The sequence below is a fragment of the Phyllobates terribilis genome, unplaced genomic scaffold (genome assembly GCF_046119375.1).
Source record: "Phyllobates terribilis strain yellow unplaced genomic scaffold, ASM4611937v1 Scaffold_136__1_contigs__length_4911898, whole genome shotgun sequence".
In the NCBI taxonomy this organism is placed as follows: domain Eukaryota; kingdom Metazoa; phylum Chordata; class Amphibia; order Anura; family Dendrobatidae; genus Phyllobates; species Phyllobates terribilis.
This window is the reverse complement of record NW_027362896.1, coordinates 472,245-494,431: the sequence shown is the minus strand read 5'-3', so window position 1 is coordinate 494,431 and position 22,187 is coordinate 472,245. Positions and strand designations below refer to the sequence as shown.

At 45.9% G+C, this 22,187-nt stretch overlaps 2 protein-coding genes across 2 annotated transcripts in view; both read right to left on the bottom strand.

The window, feature by feature from the left end:
- LOC141204995 (uncharacterized) overlaps nt 1–22,187 on the bottom strand; it is an 80,983-nt gene that overhangs the window by 46,575 nt on the left and 12,221 nt on the right. Inside the window, exon 7 of the mRNA XM_073664050.1 lies at nt 6,363–6,864. Within this exon, the coding sequence (XP_073520151.1) occupies nt 6,363–6,864 (502 nt within the window). The remainder of the gene's footprint in view (nt 1–6,362; nt 6,865–22,187) is intronic.
- Nucleotides 7,784–8,233, bottom strand: LOC141204989 (fucolectin-1-like). The gene has a single exon (XM_073664042.1). It carries the CDS (start codon nt 8,231–8,233, stop codon nt 7,784–7,786), a length of 450 nt encoding a protein of 149 aa, XP_073520143.1.

Sequence of the window (22,187 nt, the reverse complement as noted above, 5' to 3'; positions counted from 1 at the left end):
GATTACTATATCCTGAGTTATCTATTAGTACCATCTAAATAGAGCGAGTTCTGGGTCAGTAAGATGAATGATGATGGGAGTGTATGTGCATGAAGGAAGCTGTCAGTTTCTATGCACCTTCATTACCTCACTATGGCTGTATACATGTTTGTATGTATTTCAGCCATTAACTCCTTGTTCGGTCTAAGATGATGTAAGGTGGCTTTCGGACACATAGTTGATGGGAAGTATGTATCACAGAAGTGGTTGTCCTAGACCAGGGGTCTCAAACTCAGCAGGGCATATGGGCCGCACACGGAAAAACATTTAATTTGGGGGGCCGCATTATTTGCATGACAAAGTGACATTTTATTTTCTATACACCTTTTGAACTGGTCCCCATATTGCAGACATGGTCTCCCCTCCAGGTCCCCCATATTGCAGACATGGTCTCCCATCCAGGTCCCCCATATTGCAGACATGGTCCCCCATCCAGCAGACATGGTCTCCCATCCAGGTCCTCCATATTGCAGACATGGTCCCCCATATTACCGACAAGGTCCCCCATATTGCAGACATGGTCCCCCATCCAGGTCCCCCATATTGCAGACATGGCCTTCATATTGCAGACATGGTCCCCATATTGCAGACATGGTCCCCCATCCAGGTCCCCCATATTGCAGACATGGTCCTCAATCCAGGTCCCCCCATATTGCAGACATGGTCCCCCATATTGCAGACATGGTCCCCCATATTGCAGACATTGTCCCCCATCCTGGTCCTTATGTTGCAGACATGTCCCCATCTTGCAGACATGTCCCCCATCCAGGTGTCCCCCCCCATACTGCGCACAGGGCCGCCTCCACCATACTTCGCACAGAGTCCCCGTCCCCCCATACTGCACTCAGGGTCCCCGCCCCCCCCATACAGCTATCAGGGTCCCAGCCCACCCCATACAGCGCTCAGGATCCCCCCCCCGTACAGCGCTCAGGGTCCCCATCCCCCCCATACTGTGCTCATGGTCCCGGTCCCCGTCCCCCCATACTGCGCTCAGGGTCCCCGTCCCCCCATACTGAGTACAGGTCCCCTGTGCTGTATTTCACATGACAGAGAAAAAAATATATATTCTCACCTGTCCTCCATTCCCTCAGCGTCCTTTCTGCACCTGTGGCCCGCAGGCATGGACCCTGTAACGATCGCGGCCGCAGCCGCCGATATCAGCGCTGTATTGCAGTGTATTGCCGCGCAGAGACCGGCTCTGTGCATAGCAATACCAGCGCCAGCCACCGGCCTATCAGAGGCCAGCAGCTGACATCTGCGCAGATGGTAGAGCGAGTGGTAATCTACCGGTTTGTGCACTACTTTCCGAGGCCAATACAGACTTGGGTTGCCCAGGGGGATCCCCGGAATGCAGATGACCTGGTCAGACTGTTCGAAAGATATCACGGGGTCAATGGTTCCTTGGGGAACCCAAAAAAGGGGTGGGGTGTACAAGGTCAAAAGGCTCAGGGGAGGTTATACCAAAGGTCCCAGCTGGCAATATATGCTGGAAATATCACGGCCCAGGCCATATAGCCCCCCATTGTCCCCTGACTTCCGAGCAGATGGACTGTAGCCTGGGTTGCCACTGTTCATACTATGTGTATCCAGTTTGCAGTGTGATCTTTCCACGCAACAAGGGGCCACAAGCTTGTCCCGTAATGGGGAATGGTCGGCAAGTGACTGGACTGCTAGGCTTAGAAAGTTTGTTGACCCTCGTGAGGGCCACATTTCCTCTCTAGCTCATCCATGGAAAGAAGGTTGACGTCAATTGCTTTCATGAGGATGCTAAAGGCTATCCAGTGGCCAGAGTGGACATTGGAATGGGCCAAGGTACTGAGTCCCACGTGGCGTGGTCTAGGACTTACTGCACCCCATTATTATAGGCCAGGACTTTTGTTTGTTTTGGGACATTTGGGGGAGGGTGACAGTGCTCGATTAAGAGATGGGTCGCCCCTAAAGAACTGTCACCACACTCAGAGTCTGATGGGTTTCCCTTCTCTGTCCTTGTGGGGGATGACAAGGTAGTGTCCCTTGGGGCCAACATTCCTGATGTAGGGGGGACCGGTGAAAATGTTAGGTCTGCCCGTGATAGGGAGCTAATGCTAAAGGAGACATTAAATAATGTAACCGTCTTAAACAGTATAGCGCAAGAGCCAGGGGCTGACACCAGGTTTCCCTATTTTATGTTGAGTGGGGAGTTATTGTACAGCGTTATTAAGGTCAGAGAGGAAATAGTGGAGCAATTGTTGGTACCCTGACCATGTAGACGAAGGATGCTGGACATGGTCCATTTACATGTCTTGACCATTTGGATGTGGATAAAACTTTAGAACAGGTTGTGCGGAGGTTCTATTGGCCTGGATGTCACCAGGAAATCTTAAAGTATTGCAGGTCTTGTCCCACCTGCCAGATAATTGCCCCTCCTCTCACTTTCGACGTCCCCTCGTACCATTACCCATCATAGAAGTGCCGTTTGAGTGAATTGCCATGGACTTGGTCCATCACCTGGTTAAATCTGCTTGTGGGCATCAATACATATTGTTCATCCTTGACTATGCTACGTGGTGCTCTGAAGCGGTTCCCCTGAGAAACTCCTCTGTGGTAAGTAAAGCCCACGAGTTGGTACACATTTTTTCCTGGAACGGATTACCGGGGGAGATACTTACCGACCAAGGAAAAGCCTTTATGAGTAAGGTGATGAGGGAACTGTGTAAGGCCCTGCAAATTACACAACTGAAGACATCCATGTACCATCCCAGATGGACGGCCTTGTGGAAAGGTTAAATAAAACATTGAAGAGTATGCTTAAGAAGGTCATATAGAAGGACGGTCAGACTGGGACTGTCTCCTCCCGTATCTGTTGTTTTCTATCCGGGAGGTTCCACAAGCCTCGACCGGATTTTCTCCATTTGAACTTCTATATGGTCGACATGCAAGGGGTCTCCTTCATATAGAGAAGGATTCCTGAGAAGCCGAGGTTACACCCCATCGGAGCATCATTGAGGATGTCACCAAAATGTCGGAGATGATTGCGAAGGTGATGCCCATCATAAAAGGACATATCCTCCAGGCACAAGGGGCTCAATCTAGGGTCTACAACTGGTCAACCAGGCTGAGGCAGTTCAGCCCCGGGGACAGAGTCCTTGTACTAATTCCCACAGTGGAGAGTAAGTTTTTGGCCAAATGGTAAGACCCCTATGAGGTGGTAGAGAAGCTTGGTGAAGGGAACTACAAGGTCCATCACAGATCTACCTCTCTGTACTCGATATCAACTCCTTACTAACCAGAATACCACAATGTCTGTCTGCTATTTCATCTTTCTTCTCTGCTAGATTCCTAAAACTTAATATGGATAAAACCAAATTCATCATATTTCCACCATCTCACTCAACCCCCCTCCTGACCTATCTATCAAAGTCTCGCTGCCTCTGGGTAACCCTTGACTCTAATCTCTCCTTCAAACCTCATATCCAAGCCCTTTCCACTTCATGCCGACTCCAATTCAAAAATATTTCCCGGATCCGCACATTCCTCAACCATGAATTTGCAAAAACACTAGTGCGTGCCCTCATCATCTCTCTCCTCGACTACTGCAACCTCCTGCTCTGTGGCCTCTATTCTAACACTCTCGCACCCCTGCAATCTATCCTAAACTCTGCTGCCCGACTAATGCACCTGTCCCCCCGCTATTCCCCAGTCTCTTCCTGCTGCCAATCCCTGCACTGGCTCCCCATTGCCCAGAGACTCAAGTTCAAGACCCTAACCTTGGCATACAAAACCATCCATAGCCTGTCTCCTCCATATATCTATGATCTAGTCTCCCGGTACCTACTTGCATGCAACCTCCGATCCTCACAGGACCACCTTCTCTACGCTGCTCCTTTCTCCTCTTCCCACAATCGCATACAAGATTTCTCCCATGCATCCCCCCTACTCTGGAACTCTCTACTCCAACAAGTCAGACTCTCGCCTACCGTGGAAACCTTCAAAAGGAACCTGAAGACCGACCTCTTCCGACAAGCCTACAATCTGCAGTAACCCTCACTGCATGACCAGCTGAACCCTCACCTATGGTATCCTCACCCCCACTTCTACACTGTGAGCCCTCACGGGCAGGGTCCTCTCTCCTCCTGTGCCAGTCGGTGACTTGTTTTTGTTTAAACTATTGTACTTGTTGTCTGCTATGTATACCACTTTTTCACATGTAAATCGCCATGGAATTAATGGCACTATATTAATTAATAATAATAACCAGGAAGACTAAAACTGTACCAAGTGTACGTAGGTGGCAAGATAGGGAGCCAGTTGAAACTCCGTGTTTTCAGGACAAGCCTGAAGCAGATGTTGAAAGAGTCATAATAGCAAAGATCCCGTTGAAGGCTCAAAAATAGCAGTGCGGGAGTTGCTGCAGCAGAACAGGGACCTGTTCTTAGATTTGCTATTTTGTACAAAGGTCATAGAACATGAGGTTCTGATGGAATCCCATGTGCGGGTGAACTTGAAGCCCTATCTAATTCCTGAGGCCTGGCGAGAGCTATTCTCCAAGGAATCTCTGAGTCATTGAGGAATCAGAGAGGGTGGTCTATCCCTATTGTCCTGGTTCCAAAACCTGATGGCGAATGGAGGTTCTGTAACGATTATAGGAAGCTGAATGAAGTCCAAGTTCAACGCATATCAGATGCCGTGTGTGGATGAACTAATCGCGAGACGTGGGCTGGCAAGGTATATAACCATCTTGGATTTAACTAAGAAATATTGGCAAATCCCCATGTCACAAGAAGCCAAGGAGAAGACTGCCTTCTCTATGCCCGACGGATGCTTCCAATATGTCCGGATGCTGTTTGGTCTGCAGGGAGCCCAATCACCTTCCAGAGTGCCATGGACTGGATCCTCGCAATCCATAAGAATTACACTGCATCATACTTTATATATCGTAATCTTCAGCCCGGATTGGAGATGTCACCTGCAAAAGGTCCAGGCGGTGTTTGATCCTCTCAGGAGTTTTCTATAAATCTGAAAACATTTTGCCATGGGAAATAAAGAGGCCAAATAACTAGGATATGTAGTAGGTAGAGGCGAGATCAAACCCCGGATCAGTAAAGTAGATGCAATCCAAAACTGGCCAAGACCACTCTTAAAAAAGCAAGTTAGAGCCTTTCTGGGAATCGTGGGGTACTATAGGAGATTCCTCACAAACTTTGCCATGATGGCCGTACGTATGACGCCTTAGGCAGTACCTCAAAGGCCCAAATGAAGAAAACCTATAAAGCAAAAGGACCTCCAGCAACAATGTAGATTAAATGAATAAATGTTATTGACATTACAGGTGATGCCTTTACATTACACGCCAATAACAACAGACAGAAAATGAAAAAACACTGAACAAGACTAGGTCTGAGATGCAAACTGTATGGACCATACCACGCACTGATGTAAAGCAACTGTCTAATATAACAAGTACATTTCATATGGCAATCTTATGCAAAAGATAGTAAATAGTGCATTGTCATAGAAAATATTAAGAATCTCTCTCCCTCTGAAATCCGTCACTCTTCCCCCTCCCCTATACCATTTGTCAAAGGAGCAAGAGCTCGCAATCTAAGGAGCTGTCTCTATCCAAAAGGGACTACACACAAGAGGTGACAAACTCCATTATCCAGGCTAATTATCATACCACATGGAGAGACATGGGTGATGAATAGACACCTGAGTAAATAGGAAACATCTCCTTATGGCTTCAAAGGGAACCTATCTCACTCCCCAAAATAGCCAGGACATTCCCAGCTGCAATCCCTAAACTTTTAGGTACTGACATGAAATATGGAATATCGGAAGTTCTATAATTCCGAGTGTGATGGGACACACTTTCTTAGCGGTGGGGTTAACTAATGAACAATATGCACATTTTTACCATATCTGTAAGCCCTCCCAGTGAGTTGTAACGCAAGAACATGAAAATAACGGACAGCAGTCATGTAATGTATGGTCTCTAAGTAAAGGTAAATTTGCAATAAAAAAGATGGCATCACTTGCTAACTTCTGCGATCAACCAGTGAGGAGTTATCGCAGAAAATTAGAGATTTAATAAAACCAAGAAGGGCGGAGACCAGCCCACGTGAGGTCATCACAGGGGAGTGTGTGGGCAGTGCCCCCGTCGGCATAAAAGATCAGGCCGAATATTGATCTATACTCATGCCGGGTTATACATATTTGTGTAAGCGGGGGTCCTGTTCCATAACGGTTCATTTGACTGCTTCCCTCCAGCTAAACTGAATCGTCTCTGCGATCGGTCTAGTAAGTCCTTCTATTAATCCCTTTTTATTTTGTGTAACTGTATATGCTGTATTAAACATGAACCCTGCGTGAAACATTTCCCACATTCTGGACATGAATATGGCTTTTCTCCAGTGTGAATTCTTTGATGTTTTTGAAGATCTGGTTTCTGGATAAAACATTTCCCACATTCTGAACATGAATATGGCTTCTCTCCTGTGTGAACTCTTTGATGTTTATGAAGATCTGATTTCTGGATAAAACATTTCCCACATTCTGAACATGAATATGGCTTCTCTCCTGTATGACTTCTGTAATGTTTAAGCAAATTTGACTTATCGCTGAAACATTTCGCACATTCTGAACATGAAAATGGCTTTTCTCCTGTGTGAATTCTCTGATGTGTCAGCAATTTAGATTTAGTTTTAAAATATTTCCCACATTCTGAACAGGATAATGGTTTCTTCTCTGTGGGAATTATTTGATGTTTAAGAAGGTCTTGTCTCTGGATATAACATTTCGCACATTCTGAACATGAAAATGGCTTTTCTCCTGTGTGACTTCTCTGATGTGTAAGCAATTTAGATTTATATTGAAAACATTTCCCACATTCTGAACATGAATATGGCTTCTCTCCTGTGTGAAATTTTTGATGTTTATGAAGATCTGGTTTCTGGATAAAACATTTCCCACATTCTGAACATGAAAATGGTTTCTTCCCTGGGGGAATTATTTGATGTTCGACATCCCTTCTCTGGCTTTCATTTTGCTTAACAGTCTGTGATGAATCCAAGTAGATGACGGACTGAAAAGGCTCAGATGATTGATTTCTGCTCTGAAGGGCTGGAGGTATAGCTGGAATAATGGCACGCTTTTCATGGGTATCTGGTTTGACACCACAGTCATCTGCCAAGAATAAATCTGATTTTATTATTTTTCAATATCAATTCCTTATATTTTATAACATTTCTCTATACATAATTCTATACAAATCAAATATAATGAAACTATGACCTAAGACAGTGGTGAGCCACCTGTGCACAAATCCCATGGTACTGAACCCCTAACGTACCATCGACGAACATAATACATATACGCAGAAAAGTTTGAGGCAATAAAGGGAGGATTAAAAATAAGCTTTATTACATTACAATCTGCAGCAACAGATAAAAATACACGCCATAAAAACATGTAAGATGGGGTATTCACATCTCCGAGAAACTATACCAATATGTAGGAGGTGTAATAAAAATAAGATTAGCAAATATCTCCAATTAGAAATGTAGTATAGTTCTTCTGATTCGCTATGTCACTTACCCCATGTTCAGGGCATTGCAAGTTAGTTACTAGTGGTCATCACTATGGATACCTAAGCTACTGCAATGCTCTGCACATGGGGTAAGTGACAAAGAATAAGGAGAACTATACCACATTTCTAATTGGAGTCTGAATAAACCTCGACCTCACGCATCGACAGGTACTCCGAGTGTCATGGGATCACCACGCTGACGTAGCGACCCTCCATCCCCTTACAACAGAAGGACAAGGTGGCAGAGACCACATTGGTGACTGTGCCGCACACTGGAATGTTATTGTCGGGGGAGTTCCCGATTCGGACCTCGGCCCCCATCAGTCGCTCAGGGCAACAGTCCATCCTGTTGGTTATGGCGACGCTGGATATCTTGTAGCTCTTGCCCAGGTCCAGCTTCCACCAGGGATCCTTCTCCAGGTTGGTGTGGGTGCAGAAGTCACTATTGAAGTCGGTGTCTTTGTTCCCATTAATGGCGTTCTTAGCCAATATGCTCCTGGTGGCATACGGATAGTCTGACACCTGGGAGGCCACTCCGGTCCTTGCTATATTTGTGGCTCCAGGTGCAGGAGCAAATCCCAGAGCCAGAACCACAGATCCCAGTAGAATCAGAGAAGATACAAGATTCATCCTGCAGGAGATGTAAGTGAAGGTCCTGTGTAATCTCCACATCTGATAAATGCTGGTTCCCTGGTAATCAGTGACTATTCCCTGCAGTCTGTACTCACAGGAGCAGCTCCTACACAATCTGGATGAATCTTATATCTTCTCTGATTCTACTGGGATCTGTGGTTCTGGCTCTGGGATGTGCTCCTGCACCTGGAGCCACAAACATAGCAAGGACCGGAGTGGCCTCCCAGGTGTCGGACTATCCGTATGTCACCAGGAGCATATTGGCTAAGAATGCCATCGATGAGAACAAAGACACCGACTTCAATAGTGACTTCTGCACCCACACCAACCTGGAGAAGGATCCCTGGTGGAAGCTGGACCTGGGCAAGAGCTACAAGACATCCAGCGTCGCCATAACCAACAGGATTGACTGTGGTCTGGAGTGACTGATGGGGGCCGAGGTCCGAATCGTGAACTTCCCCGACAATAACAATCCGGGGTGCGAACAGTCACGAATGTTATCTCTGCCACCTTGTGCTTCTGCTGGAAGGTGATGGGGGTCGGTACGTCAGCGTGGTGATCCCAGGACACTCGGAGTACATTTCTAATTGGAGGTATTTTCTATTATTATTATCACACCTACTATATTTTGGGATAGGATTTTGGAGATGGGAATACCCCTTCAAGGCTGTATGCTTAGGACTTATCCAGGACTCATTCAGATGCCTCATTCCATTGTTTTTTGTGATTACATTGATCCCTCTTAAATGACTTTTTGTATTTTTATGTGTTTTCAACTGCGATCTAATAAATTGTATTTTTAATCTCTATATTGTCTCACATTTCTCTGTACACAGTCATGGTTGAAATAGTTGGCGCCCTTAAAATTGTTCCAGAAAATGAAGTATTTCTCCTAGAAAATTATTGCAATTACACCTGTTTTGTTATAGACACGTTTATTTCCTTTGTGTGTATTGTCACTGATCTTTTCTAGTGAAATGTTCAATGGAGAATCAAAACTGGGCTTTGACCAGATTATTACCTGACCCTACTTCTCAACCCTTTCCTGATCTGCCTACATACTTCTTGTTGACCGCAGAACGGTTTGGCTTCTCACTTGACTGCTCTTCCGGGACGTGTACTGCTGCTAGATATTGACCTTGGCTTCTCCAGCTTAGATGTCCACCTGCCTGACTTCTGTGTGACCCGGCTCTCTTCTTGACATTCAGCTGTAATCTGGCAACTCACAACTACATTACAATTGGAGACATGGTGCCTTTCTGCAGCAAATAAAATCCCATTTAACCAATGAAACTTTGCTGCCAAAATGCGTTAATCAAAAAAGGTGAGAAAAAAAGTTTTTTTGTTATGCATCAAATCTATCTGCAAGTAAAATGCACGTCAATTACTTGTGTGATCAAACTCATAATATAATGACCACAGGGTCTGTGACTTCTCTGCATTTAGTGGTTACTACTCACCTGGGTGGTCATATGTAGGAATCTCCTCTTTACACCGCTCATCATCCCTCACATATGTCTCTGTAGTATTAATATGGGTCAGATCTTCACCCTGAAACAAATATTGTAAAAGTCACAGACAGATGAGAAGTCCCATCTATGATCGGCTCTAATCCTGCCATCTCCATGCACATGGGAAAGAAAAACAGCAGTCACCCATACATATTAAATGGGAAACCGTTGGGGAAATCTGACATGGAGAAGGACCTGGGCGTCTTGGTTAATAGCAAATTAAATTGGAGTGCCCAGTGTCAGGCAGCAGCTGCGAAGGCAAATAGAGTCATGGCATGCATCAGAAGAGGAATAGGGGGATATGATGAGAACATTGTTCTTCCTCTGTATAAAGCGCTGGTAAGGCCGCACTTAGAATATTGTGCACAGTTCTGGGCTCCAGTGCTCAGGAAAGACATATTGGAGCTAGAGAGGGTACAAAGGAGGGCGACTAAGGTAATAAAGGGAATGGAGGGACTAGAATACCCAGAGAGGTTGTCAAAATTAGGCCTATTTACATTGGAAAAGAGAAGGCTTAGGGGAGACCTCATAAACATGTATAAATACATCAGGGGGCAGTACAGAGATCTCTCCCATGACCTGTTTATACCAAGGATGGTGACAAAGACGAGGGGGCACACTATGCGTCTGGAGGAAAGGAGGTCCCTGCACCAGCATAGAAGGGGATTCTTTACGGTCAGAGCCGTGAGACTCTGGAACTCTCTGGGAGAGGAAGTGGTGATGTCCAACTCACTTAATGAGTTCAGGAGAGGCCTGGACGCCTTTCTTGAGAACAATAAAATTACATCTTATGCTTAGTTAATTAATCCAGGGATTTAATCTGACTGCCAGATTGGAGTCGGGAAGTGAATTTTTCCTCAATGATGTAAATTGGCCTATACCACATGTTTTTTTTTTGCCTTCCCCTGGATCAACGCTGCGGAATAGCTGCAGTGCACAAGAAATAGGCTGAACTGGATGGACGCTTGTCTTTTATCGGCCTTATAAACTATGTAACTATCTCCACCGTTCTCATTACACAAGTATAAAACATACAATACTGGGGGATAAAACAAGACTGAGCGCAAGACCTTCACAGCCGTCTACACATCATAGGGGAGATCTCATGACACCTTCTCTCCATCTACCTGATGATCCTGAGGAACATTGGGGTCTTCTTGTTTACAGTCCTGTGGAAGAAGAGGACGGGGACATCTCTCTGGTGTTGTCCTCTTACTGGATAGATCTGGAGGAAACACATACAGGGACTGAATTCATTCTTTACATACAGATAATTATAGGCCGTGTGAATTTAGTCCTGTCTATTACCTGGTGATGTGAGGGGCTGGGGAACCTCCATCATGATGTCCTTGTACAGATCTTTGTGTCCTTCTAAATACTCCCACTCCTCCATGGAAAAATAGATGGCGACATCCTGACACCTTATAGGAACCTGACACATACAATAATACAGTCATCCCCGCGATCCCTTCATAGCGTTACTGTATAATGTCCCAGCATTCCCAGCAGTGTCACCTCTCCAGTCAGCAGCTCAATCATCTTGTAGGTGAGTTCTAGGATCTTCTGGTCATTGATGTCCTCATGTATCAGGGGGTGAGGTGGAGGTCCTGTGATTGGGCTCAGGGGTCTTCCCCATCCCTCAGACACAGGGTCCTGACAGCGCTCTCTAGAGGTCTTCTTCACTACTGTGTAATCCTGGTTATGGAGAGACACATTAATAAATCTCCCTCCAGACATTTCCAGAGTCCTCACCTCTCCAGTTCTGTCCATCTGTTATTCCCATAGATAAGAATGATGTAATGTGACGTCATCAGAATCTCTCACCTCTCCAGTAAGCCGGAAGAGGATCTCTAGGGTGAGGTGTAATATCCTCTCCACCATCTTCTTCTTGTCCTTCTCCATCTACTAAGGTTTAAGGTAAATTTTCTAGAAGATGGAAGATAATGATGAACAACTCGCTGTTCACACGTTCAGTTTCTTTAACTTCTTTTAACCCCTTCAGGTTTCTAAAACAGTTAGAAGAAGTGACCTGAAAACAGCAGATAAGACCCCAAAGTCCTGTCAGGCGGGAGCGCTCTACTTCTGAGGCCGGAGACGGGTGTTATAGTGAGGTCACAGGACTCCGTCTGTTATTAGGGAGATTCTCACTTCTGGGCGATTTCACAACAAACTCATTTCTTCACATTAACGAGAAAAGGAAAAGCCACCACATACCTCCACCTGCAGAGCCGCCTCCACATATATGGCTGCTCTGTGCCCACAGGACCTGTGATGAGGTCACAGGAGGGGAGGAGTCAGGGGTCACATGATCAGGGGCCTCAGTGGATGCAGGACTCTGCTGTGCTGGTTGTCATGGTGCTGGATGAGCTGAAGTTTATGTGTGGGGTCAGGAGGGGTTTACAGTGTGGATGTAGCAGAGCCGCGTGTGTACGAGGGGTACGGAGCGGAGCCGCGTGTGTACGAGGTGTACGGAGCAGAGCCGCGTGTGTACGAGGTGTACGGAGCAGAGCCGCGTGTGTACGAGGTGTACGGAGCGGAGCCGCGCGTGTACGAGGTGTACGGAGCGGAGCCGCGCGTGTACGAGGTGTACGGAGCAGAGCCGCGTGTGTACGAGGTGTACGGAGCAGAGCCGCGTGTGTACGAGGTGTACGGAGTGGAGCCGCGTGTGTACGAGGTGTACGGAGCGGAGCCGCGTGTGTACGAGGTGTACGGAGCGGAGCCCTGTGTGTACGAGGTGTACGGAGCAGAGCCCTGTGTGTACGAGGTGTACGGAGCGGAGCCCTGTGTGTACGAGGTGTACGGAGCGGAGCCGCGTGTGTACGAGGTGTACGGAGCGGAGCCGCGTGTGTACGAGGTGTACGGAGCAGAGCCGCGTGTGTACGAGGTGTACGGAGCGGAGCCGCTTGTGTACGAGGTGTACGGAGCGGAGTCGCGTGTGTACGAGGTGTACGGAGCTGAGCCTCGTGTGTACGAGGTGTACGGAGCTGAGCCACCTATGTACGAGTTGTACGGAGCCTGTCTTAAACAGGAGATTTACGGTGAAGGACACTGGATCGCCCACAGATGGAGAAGCTGACAGACTCCATGTTTGGAGCTTCTGACTGTTCTCCTAAGTCTCCTGACATCCAGGAGCTCATACACAAGGGGCTGATGTTCATCAAAACAAAAATGAGCAATCACACATTATACTTATTATTCCACAAAGCTGTAAATATCCTAGAAATCAAGACTGAGGGGCTTTTATTTGTCTCTTCACCTTGACCATGAAGCTTCTGATCAATATATCCTGATTTATCTATCTGCACCGTCTGAATAGAGCGAGTTCTGGTCACTAAGATGAATGATGATGGGAGTGTATGTGCATGAAGAAAGCTGTCAGTTTCTATGCACCTTCATTTACCTCACTATGGCTGTATACGTGTTTGTATGTATTTCAGCCATTAACTCCTTGTTTGGTCTAAGATGATGTAAGATGGCTTCCGGACACATAGTTGATGGGAGGTATGTATCACAGAGGTGGTTGTCCTCTGTGTTATAAACCTGGAGTATTGCTCTAGGGCACATAGTACTAAGAGGCTTGTTTTGTGCTTCTGTACCCGGGTTTTAGGGGCAGCCTGAGAGATGATGGGGTCTGGCTGCCCACATACCCACCCCTGGGTGTGGTCCATAGGGTAAAATGGAGTCTGTTTGTTTTGACACATGGTCTGTGTGTGTGGAGGTAAGAAGGCCTCCTGTGTGTCATCTCCAAACTGGACTGTCTCTAAAGTGCCATTGTTGCAACTGTTTACTTTGTTTTGCCTCCAATGAAAGGCCGTTTATTTTCCTATGGTTGTGACGTGGTTTATGAAGAACCAATAACCCAGCAAGGACATTTAACAGTTCCCGTGTTACTTCACCATGCACCCAAGTGGGTAGCATTCCCACAATTGGTGTTAGAAGTGCAGGCAGCGTTCCCAGGGAACACGTGACTACTACAGAGGTACTGCATGCCCTGGGCAAAGGCGGCCATAAGCCAGCAAATAACGTCAGATAGCATGGAGAACCTAGTGAAACACCTGGTACAAGCCCAGCTGTAGCAGCAGTACCGACAACAGCTGGCGCAACAAGAGACAAATAAGCTGCTTATTTAACAGAGGTTCGCGGCATGGCGGCAGCTTTGACTCAAAGGTCAGCTAATGATTTTCCCATCCTGAAGGCGGTAAGGAGAGCCCTGCAGAAAATGGCCAAGTGTGATGACATACAGGCCTTTTTGACCATTTTTGAGAGGGTCGCCGAGAGGGAGAAACTCTAGCCAGAGCAATGGGCGGAAGTGCTGGTGCCATACTTAACGGGGGAGCTACTATGGAAGGCCTACTATGAGTTAGCCTTAAAAGACGCGCTTGAGAGTGGCAATGTCAGGGTACAACGGGTCCACCGCTGGGCATATCACAGTGACAAACCCCCTCGCTACCAAATGCTTGATTTGCTGAACCATGTCCAAAAATAGTTGCAGGCAAAGTCCTCTACCCCTGCGCAGATGGTAGAGCAAGTGGTAATGTACAATGTCTGTCCGCTATTTCATCTTTCTTCTCTGCTAGATTCCTAAAACATAATATGGATAAAACCGAATTCATTATCTTTCCACCATCTCACTCAACCCCACCCACCTGACCTATCTATCAAAGTCAATGGCTACCCACTCTCCCCAGTCTCGCAAGCTCGCTGTCTCTGGGTAACCCTTGACTCTAATCTCTCCTTCAAACCTCATATCCAAGCCCTTTCCACTAGTGATGAGCGAGCACTATAATGCTCGGGTACTCATTGTTCGAGTCGAGCAAATTGGAATGCTCGAGTGCTCGGACTGAGTAACGAACCCAGTGTAAGTCTATGGGAAACTCGAGCATTTTTCCGGCGGCTCCCCTCGGCGGTCTGCAGAGGGCCTAAAAATTGCCCAAATCGATGGGAACAGTGCTCAAATGACATGGGAACAGCATGGGGAAGAACCCTGGAAGCATTTCTGACTCCCAGGTCACTGCTGTCAACAACGTTGTCAGAGGTATTATGCCACTTTTACAGACTCACAATAAAGCATACAAAAACTAAACCAAAATGAATTTTCCTGGGAAATATGTTAAGGAACATCCTTTCCAGGGTAATGACTTGTGTATATAAGGCAAAATAAATAACCAAAAACAAAAATGCTCCTCCACACCTTGGGCTATATTCACACATAGCGTTTTTCATGCTTGTTTGCACTTTTGCATTGCTTTCAACCAAGACAAATGCATTCACCAGGAGATGTAATTTTACAAACTTATCTGGCCATGTGGTGTGTGACACATCATCAGACAAATCCTGTTTCATTTATGATGGAGGGACTCTGAAAGTCACGAAGACTATTTTTATAGGGACATCAGGCGGCCCTTACTATTCTTAAAGGGCCAGCAATCGGCTATGATTTGTAGTTCCCATTATTAACGAGTGGGTCTCCTATACTGTTATTCCGCATGCTGTGACTGCAAGGTTTACCAAAAATTTGGAAGCAACCCAATACCCCTTTGAAGAGACATAGAGGAGGGTCTCAGTAAAAAAAAAATGTTCCCATTTAAAAGGGAGCAGGTCTCCTATAGTGGTAATGCCCATGTTGTGACTGCAAGGGCTGCCAAAATTTGGGAAAAACCCCACTAACAATATAAAGACACATACAGCTGGGCCACAGTAACGAGTACAACATGTTCCCATTAGAAAGGAGAGGGTCTGCTATTCAGTTACAGGATATGCAGTGAAGCAATGGCTGCCAAAAATTTGGAGGAACTCCAATGCCCCTTTCAAGAGATGTAGAGGTCGAAGGGCCTCCTGCAAAAATTGCTCCCATTATTAGGAAGTGTGTATCCCATACTGTTTGCCTATGCAGTGAAGCAATGGCTGCCAAAAATTTGGAGGAACTCCGATGCCCCTTGCAAGAGATGTAGAGGTCGGGGGGCCTCCTGAAAACAATGTTCCCATTATTAGGAAGTGTGTCTCCCATAGTGTTTGCCTATGCAGTGAAGCAACGGCTGACAAAAATTTGGAGGAACTCCAATACCCCTTGCAAGAAACATAGATATGTTGATATGGTACATGTGGTGGTGATATGTTGGTGGAGGATGATGCGGAGAAGGAGGAGGACAAAAGCAAATAGACAAAATCAGGAAGCATATACCCATGTCTGGGTGTGAAGGCAGAGGTGCATGGGAATAGAGTTAGACCTCTCCAAAAAAAAGACACTGTATTTGAGTTTGTTACGCTGCTATCATTCGGTGGTGTTGAGAAGTCTGGCCTAATCCAACCCTTGTTCATTTTTATAAGAGTCAGCCTGTCAGCATTTTCAGTTGACTGGTGGATGCGCATGTCAGTTATAATTCCACCAGTAGCACTAAAACCCGCTCTGACAAATCGCTAGTGGCAGGGCAGGCCAGGACCTCCAAGGCGGAGAGAGACAGTTCATGCCACGTGTCCAGCTTGGTTACCCAATAATTATAAGGCACAGAGGAATCACGGAGGACGTTGGTACGGTCGGCAAGGTACTCCCTCACCATCTTCTGAAACTTTTCCTTCCTTGGGAGAATACCCCACGCCTCAGGGCCTGTGGGAGGGTCTGAGAAAACTGTCCCAGAACTTTGATAGTGCTCCCCTGCCTCTGCTGGATTGTATTTGTGTCTCTCTTGCCTGTACTCCTTTGTTGTCCAACGAACTGTGACCTCTGCCACCAGCGTTTTCTGATGGGAATTTTTTAAATAATTCCTCAACAAGGGCCTTCTCGTACTGCCCCATTTTATTAGGCCTGTCCTGCAGGGGAATAAGAGACAGAAAGTTCTCCTTGTAGCATGGGTCTAGAACTATCACCAACCAGTAATGATTGTCACCCAAAATTTGGACTACGCGAGGTTTACGGGAAGTGCAGCGTAACATAAACGCAGCCATGTGTGCCAGACTGCAAAGAGGCAAGACTTCTGTATTCTCACCAAGAGGACGACTGACCATGCTCTCCTCCTCATCCTCTTCCTCCCTGTCCTCAGGCCATCCCTGTTGAGCAGACGGTATGACAGTTGTGCAGGTAGTACCGTCTATAGCGCAGGAAACTAGCTACTGTTATTCCTCCTCTTGCTCATTGTCACCCAATCCATGTTGGGATGAGATGAGACTGGACTGTGTGGAATCACCCTGTATGGTTCCTTGCTCCATCTCATTGTGCTCTACCTGCAATGCATCCTCTTTAATTGTGAGCAGAGAGCATTTCAGAAGACAGAGAAGCGGGATGGTGATGCTAATTATGGCATCATCGCCGCTCACCATCTTGGTGGAGTCCTCCAAGTTTTGGAGGATGGTACAAATGTCTGACATCCATGTCCACTCCTGAGGTCTTATCTGTGGAGTCTGACCTGAATACTGATATCCTTGTGATGTTGGTAGTCAACAACTGCCCTCTTCTGCTCACAAATCCTTCCCAACATCTGCAATAAACCAGACAATGTGAACTGAGGTCTAAGATGGCAGACATACAAGAAACAGAGGCATGTTCACACTAGCAAAAAAGAAGCAAGACAAAAATATATCTCATACCCTACCATAATTATATATAAATGTAAAGCAAAATTGCATAATAAATATAGGGTACTTAGTGAACTATTTTTGATCAAAAAAAGTATACAAGCCGTCCCACCAGCGGCAAGGTGACCCTAAATTGGGACGGTACCTATACTGCCTATATTAAAAACCTTACTGTATATCAAAGTTGAAGTAATGCATATAAAAGGGTAGACAAATAGGACCGGGTCCCAACTCCAGACCACCTAGGCCCGTGGTAAGCTACATATATACCAATCAGCTCAACAAAGGGCATGCCACACCCTTAAATTGCACAGAATGCAAACAAGTCAAAAAACCAGACAATGTGAACTGAGGTCTAAGATGGCAGACATACAAGAAACAGAGGTATGTTCACACTAGCAAAAAAGAAGCAAGACAAAAATATATCTCATACCCTACCATAATTATATATAAATGTAAAGCAAAATTGCATAATAAATATAGGGTACTTAGTGAACTATTTTTTATCAAAAAAAGTATACAAGCCGTCCCACCAGCGGCAAGGTGACCCTAAATTGGGACGGTACCTATACTGCCTATATTAAAAACCTTACTGTATATCAAAGTTGAAGTAATGCATATAAAAGGGTAGACAAATAGGACCGGGTCCCAACTCCAGACCACCTAGGCCCGTGGTAAGCTACATATATATCAATCAGCTCAACAAAGGGCATGCCACACCCTTAAATTGCACAGAATGCAAACAAGTCAAAAAAACAGACAATGTGAACTGAGGTCTAAGATGGCAGACATACAAGAAACAGAGGCATGTTCACACTAGCAAAAAAGAAGCAAGACAAAAATATATCTCATACCCTACCATAATTATATATAAATGTAAAGCAAAATTGCATAATAAATATAGGGTACTTAGTGAACTATTTTTGATCAAAAAAAGTATACAAGCCGTCCCACCAGCGGCAAGGTGACCCTAAATTGGGACGGTACCTATACTGCCTATATTAAAAACCTTACGGTATATCAAAGTTGAAGTAATGCATATAAAAGGGTAGACAAATAGGACCGGGTCCCAACTCCAGACCACCTAGGCCCGTGGTAAGCTACATATATACCAATCAGCTCAACAAAGGGCATGCCACACCCTTAAATTGCACAGAATGCAAACAAGTCAAAAAACCAGACAATGTGAACTGAGGTCTAAGATGGCAGACATACAAGAAACAGAGGCATGTTCACACTAGCAAAAAAGAAGCAAGACAAAAATATATCTCATACCCTACCATAATTATATATAAATGTAAAGCAAAATTGCATAATAAATATAGGGTACTTAGAGAACTATTTTTGATCAAAAAAAGTATACAAGCCGTCCCACCAGCGGCAAGGTGACCCTAAATTGGGACGGTACCTATACTGCCTATATTAAAAACCTATATTTATTATGCAATTTTGCTTTACATTTATATATAATTATGGTAGGGTATGAGATATATTTTTGTCTTGCTTCTTTTTTGCTAGTGTGAACATGCCTCTGTTTCTTGTATGTCTGCCATCTTAGACCTCAGTTCACATTGTCTGGTTTTTTGACTTGTTTGCATTCTGTGCAATTTAAGGGTGTGGCATGCCCTTTGTTGAGCTGATTGGTATATATGTAGCTTACCACGGGCCTAGGTGGTCTGGAGTTGGGACCCGGTCCTATTTGTCTACCCTTTTATATGCATTACTTCAACTTTGATATACAGTAAGGTTTTTAATATAGGCAGTATAGGTACCGTCCCAATTTAGGGTCACCTTGCCGCTGGTGGGACGGCTTGTATACTTTTTTTGATCAAAAATAGTTCACTAAGTACCCTATATTTATTATGCAATTTTGCTTTACATTTATATATAATTATGGTAGGGTATGAGATATATTTTTGTCTTGCTTCTTTTTTGCCAACATCTGCAATGTAGAGTTCAAACACGTGGGGACATCGCAGATCAGTCGGTGAGTTGGAAGCTACAAACACTGCTGAAGCATGGCAAGGGCGGCGGAAGCTGTAGCTGACTTTCTAAAATGGGCACACAGGCGGCGTACTTTGACAAGCAGATCCGACAGATCCAGGTAGGTTTTGAGAAACCGCTGAAACACGAGGTTAAGACCATGGGCCAGGCCTGGTACTTGTGTGACCTCGCCTCACCTCAGACCCACCACCAGGTTCCGGCCATTGTCACACACAACCATGCCTGGCTGTAGGGTCAGCGATGTCAGCCACAGATCTGCTTGCTCTTTCAGAGCTGTCCACACCTCTTCAGCCTTGTGCGGTTTGTCATCTAAGCATATTAGTTTCAGCAAAGCTTGTTGCCGCTTGGCCGAAGCAGTGCTTCATTGCAACTGATGTGGTCATTTCGGAGATGGAGGCTGAAGAGGAAGAGGAGGTGCAGGAGCTGTAGAATGTGGGGGCAACCCTGACTGACCCGGGGCAAGCAATCATCGGCGTTGGGAGGATGTATTCCATCCCAAGGTCCGACTGGGTCCCGGCTTCCACTATATTAACCCAGTGTGCCGTTAGCGAGATGTACTGTCCCTGCCCACAAGCACTTGTCCACGTGTCCGTGGTTAGGTTGACTTTCCCAGTAACTGCGTTGTTGAGGACACGGCTAATGTTGTGTGACACGTGCTTGTGTAATGCGGGGATGGCACACCGGGAGAAATAGTGGCGGCTGGGGACAGAATACCAAGGGACGGCCGCTGCCATAAGGTTGCGGAAAGCTTCCATCTCCACGAGCCAAAAAGGCAATATTTTGAGCGCAAGCAGTCGAGAAATGTGTGAATTTAGTAGTGTGGCCTGTGGGGCACTGGCTGTGTATTTGCGCTTGCGTTTCAAGGACTGGGGTAGGGGCAACTGGACGCTGCACTGGGACAAGGACGGGCTTGCTGATGGTGCTAGTTGAGAGTGTGCAACACACGTGCAGGGCGGGAGGCATCTTGGCATGCTCCATGGATGGGGGATTGGCGTGCATGCACAACAGCGGAAGAAGCAGTGGTGTCACCCGCAGTCACTGTTTCTGGACCCTGGGGTTCGGCCCACTTAGTCGGGTGCTTTTCTGCCATGTGCCTGATCATACTGGTGGTGGTCAGGCTGCTAGTTGAAGCTGGCCTGGCAGGTGGTGCAAATGGCCTTTTTGGGGTTATCTGCAGAGTCTTTAAAAAACAACCAGACTCGGGAAGACCTAACAGTTGTACTGGCAACTTCCGTCTTGTTGGCGTTATGAGGAACGCTTTCCCGCCTTGTCTGCAGCCACCACACTGCTTCTTCCTGCCTGTTGTGGTGCTACGCCTCCCTTCCCTTATGCTTCTGTCCTTGCTCAGAATGTCCCCCTGCCAAGTTGGGTCAGTTACTATATCATTTACCACCTTGTCGTCCACTTCCGCACCCTGGTCCTCCTCCTGACTTTCTGGCAATTGTGTCTCTTCATCATCATCATCCACCTCTTGTGACAGTAATTGCACTTTCTCACTGTTGCCTTCGTGTGACCGTGGCTGCTCCAATATTTGGGCATCGCTACACGCGTTCTCCTCTTGACTCGCTTGAAGATGGCCAGGCAAGAGGGCCGAATCTACAAATGGAAAAGTGAACAGCTCTTCTGAGTGTCCAAGTGTGAGATTAGTTGTCTCCAAGCACTCGGCATGGTGGGACGAAGGAGATTCAAGGTGAGGAATATGTGGTCCAGACCCATGGCTACTGAGACTTGACTGTGTGGAAGACAGGGTGGTGGCAAAGACACTGGAAGCGTTATCTGCTATCCAACCAACAACCATTTGACACTGCTCTGGGTTCAGTAGTGGTGTACTGCGATCCCCTAGTCATTGGGACAGGAAGGTCGAGCGACAAGATGTGGGTGTTTGTTGTGGCACAATTTCAGCTTGCCTACGGCCATGTCCTCTGAATGCACCATCACCATCACGTCCACTTCCCCGTCTCTTGCCACGCACCTTGCCCATTTTAAATGGAAGATAATATTTTCCACGTTCACGAGAAATGTCTGATTTTGGAACGCAGTTATATGTGATATGTCTGACAAAGAACCACAGTTTTAAATATCAGGCCTGTAATTTACTAATATTTTTCTACACAGAGACCTAGTGTGAATAGCTTGACCGACACACTGCAACGAATTGAAAGGCAGAAATGGATGATTTTGGAACACTGTTATAGGTGATATGTCTGACAGAGAACCACGGTTTTAAATATCAGGCCTGTAATTTACTAATATTATTCTACACAGAGACCTAGTGTGAATAGCTTGACCGACACACTGCAACAGAATGGAAAAGGAGGCCAATATTTTCCACGTTCAGTTCAAATTTCTGTTTTTTTTTATCGCTGAAATATGAAACAGATCTGGCTGTATTCTGCGGTGCTGCCAAGCAAATGGAGCAGAAAAATGGTGTATTCTGGATTGCTTTTTAAGCAAATAACCAGGATTAAGATAAAAAAAATTGCCCTTGCCCCTGATATCTGTGGCTATGTCTACAAATATCTGTAATTTTTACTGCAACAGCAGACAGGATGATCAATGGACCCTCATGCGCTATATGCTCTGCAGTCTGCCACATACACTGCCTGCCTAACTCCTGCCTAGTTCTGATTATATGCAGCTGGATTAGTCCTCAGAAGGACTGTTAGTTCAGTTGTATATATGTTCTGGAATACCTATGCTAACTATAAACAAGCAAATCTCTCCCTGTTTTAATTATATTAAAACAGTAAAACTACTGAGTACCGTGTTGGTAAATCACTTGTAGATGAGGATCTGTTTATAATAATGTGCAGTCATCGTATATTCAGGATAACTAAACTAGGAGAGTCACTGGTAGAGAAGGATTT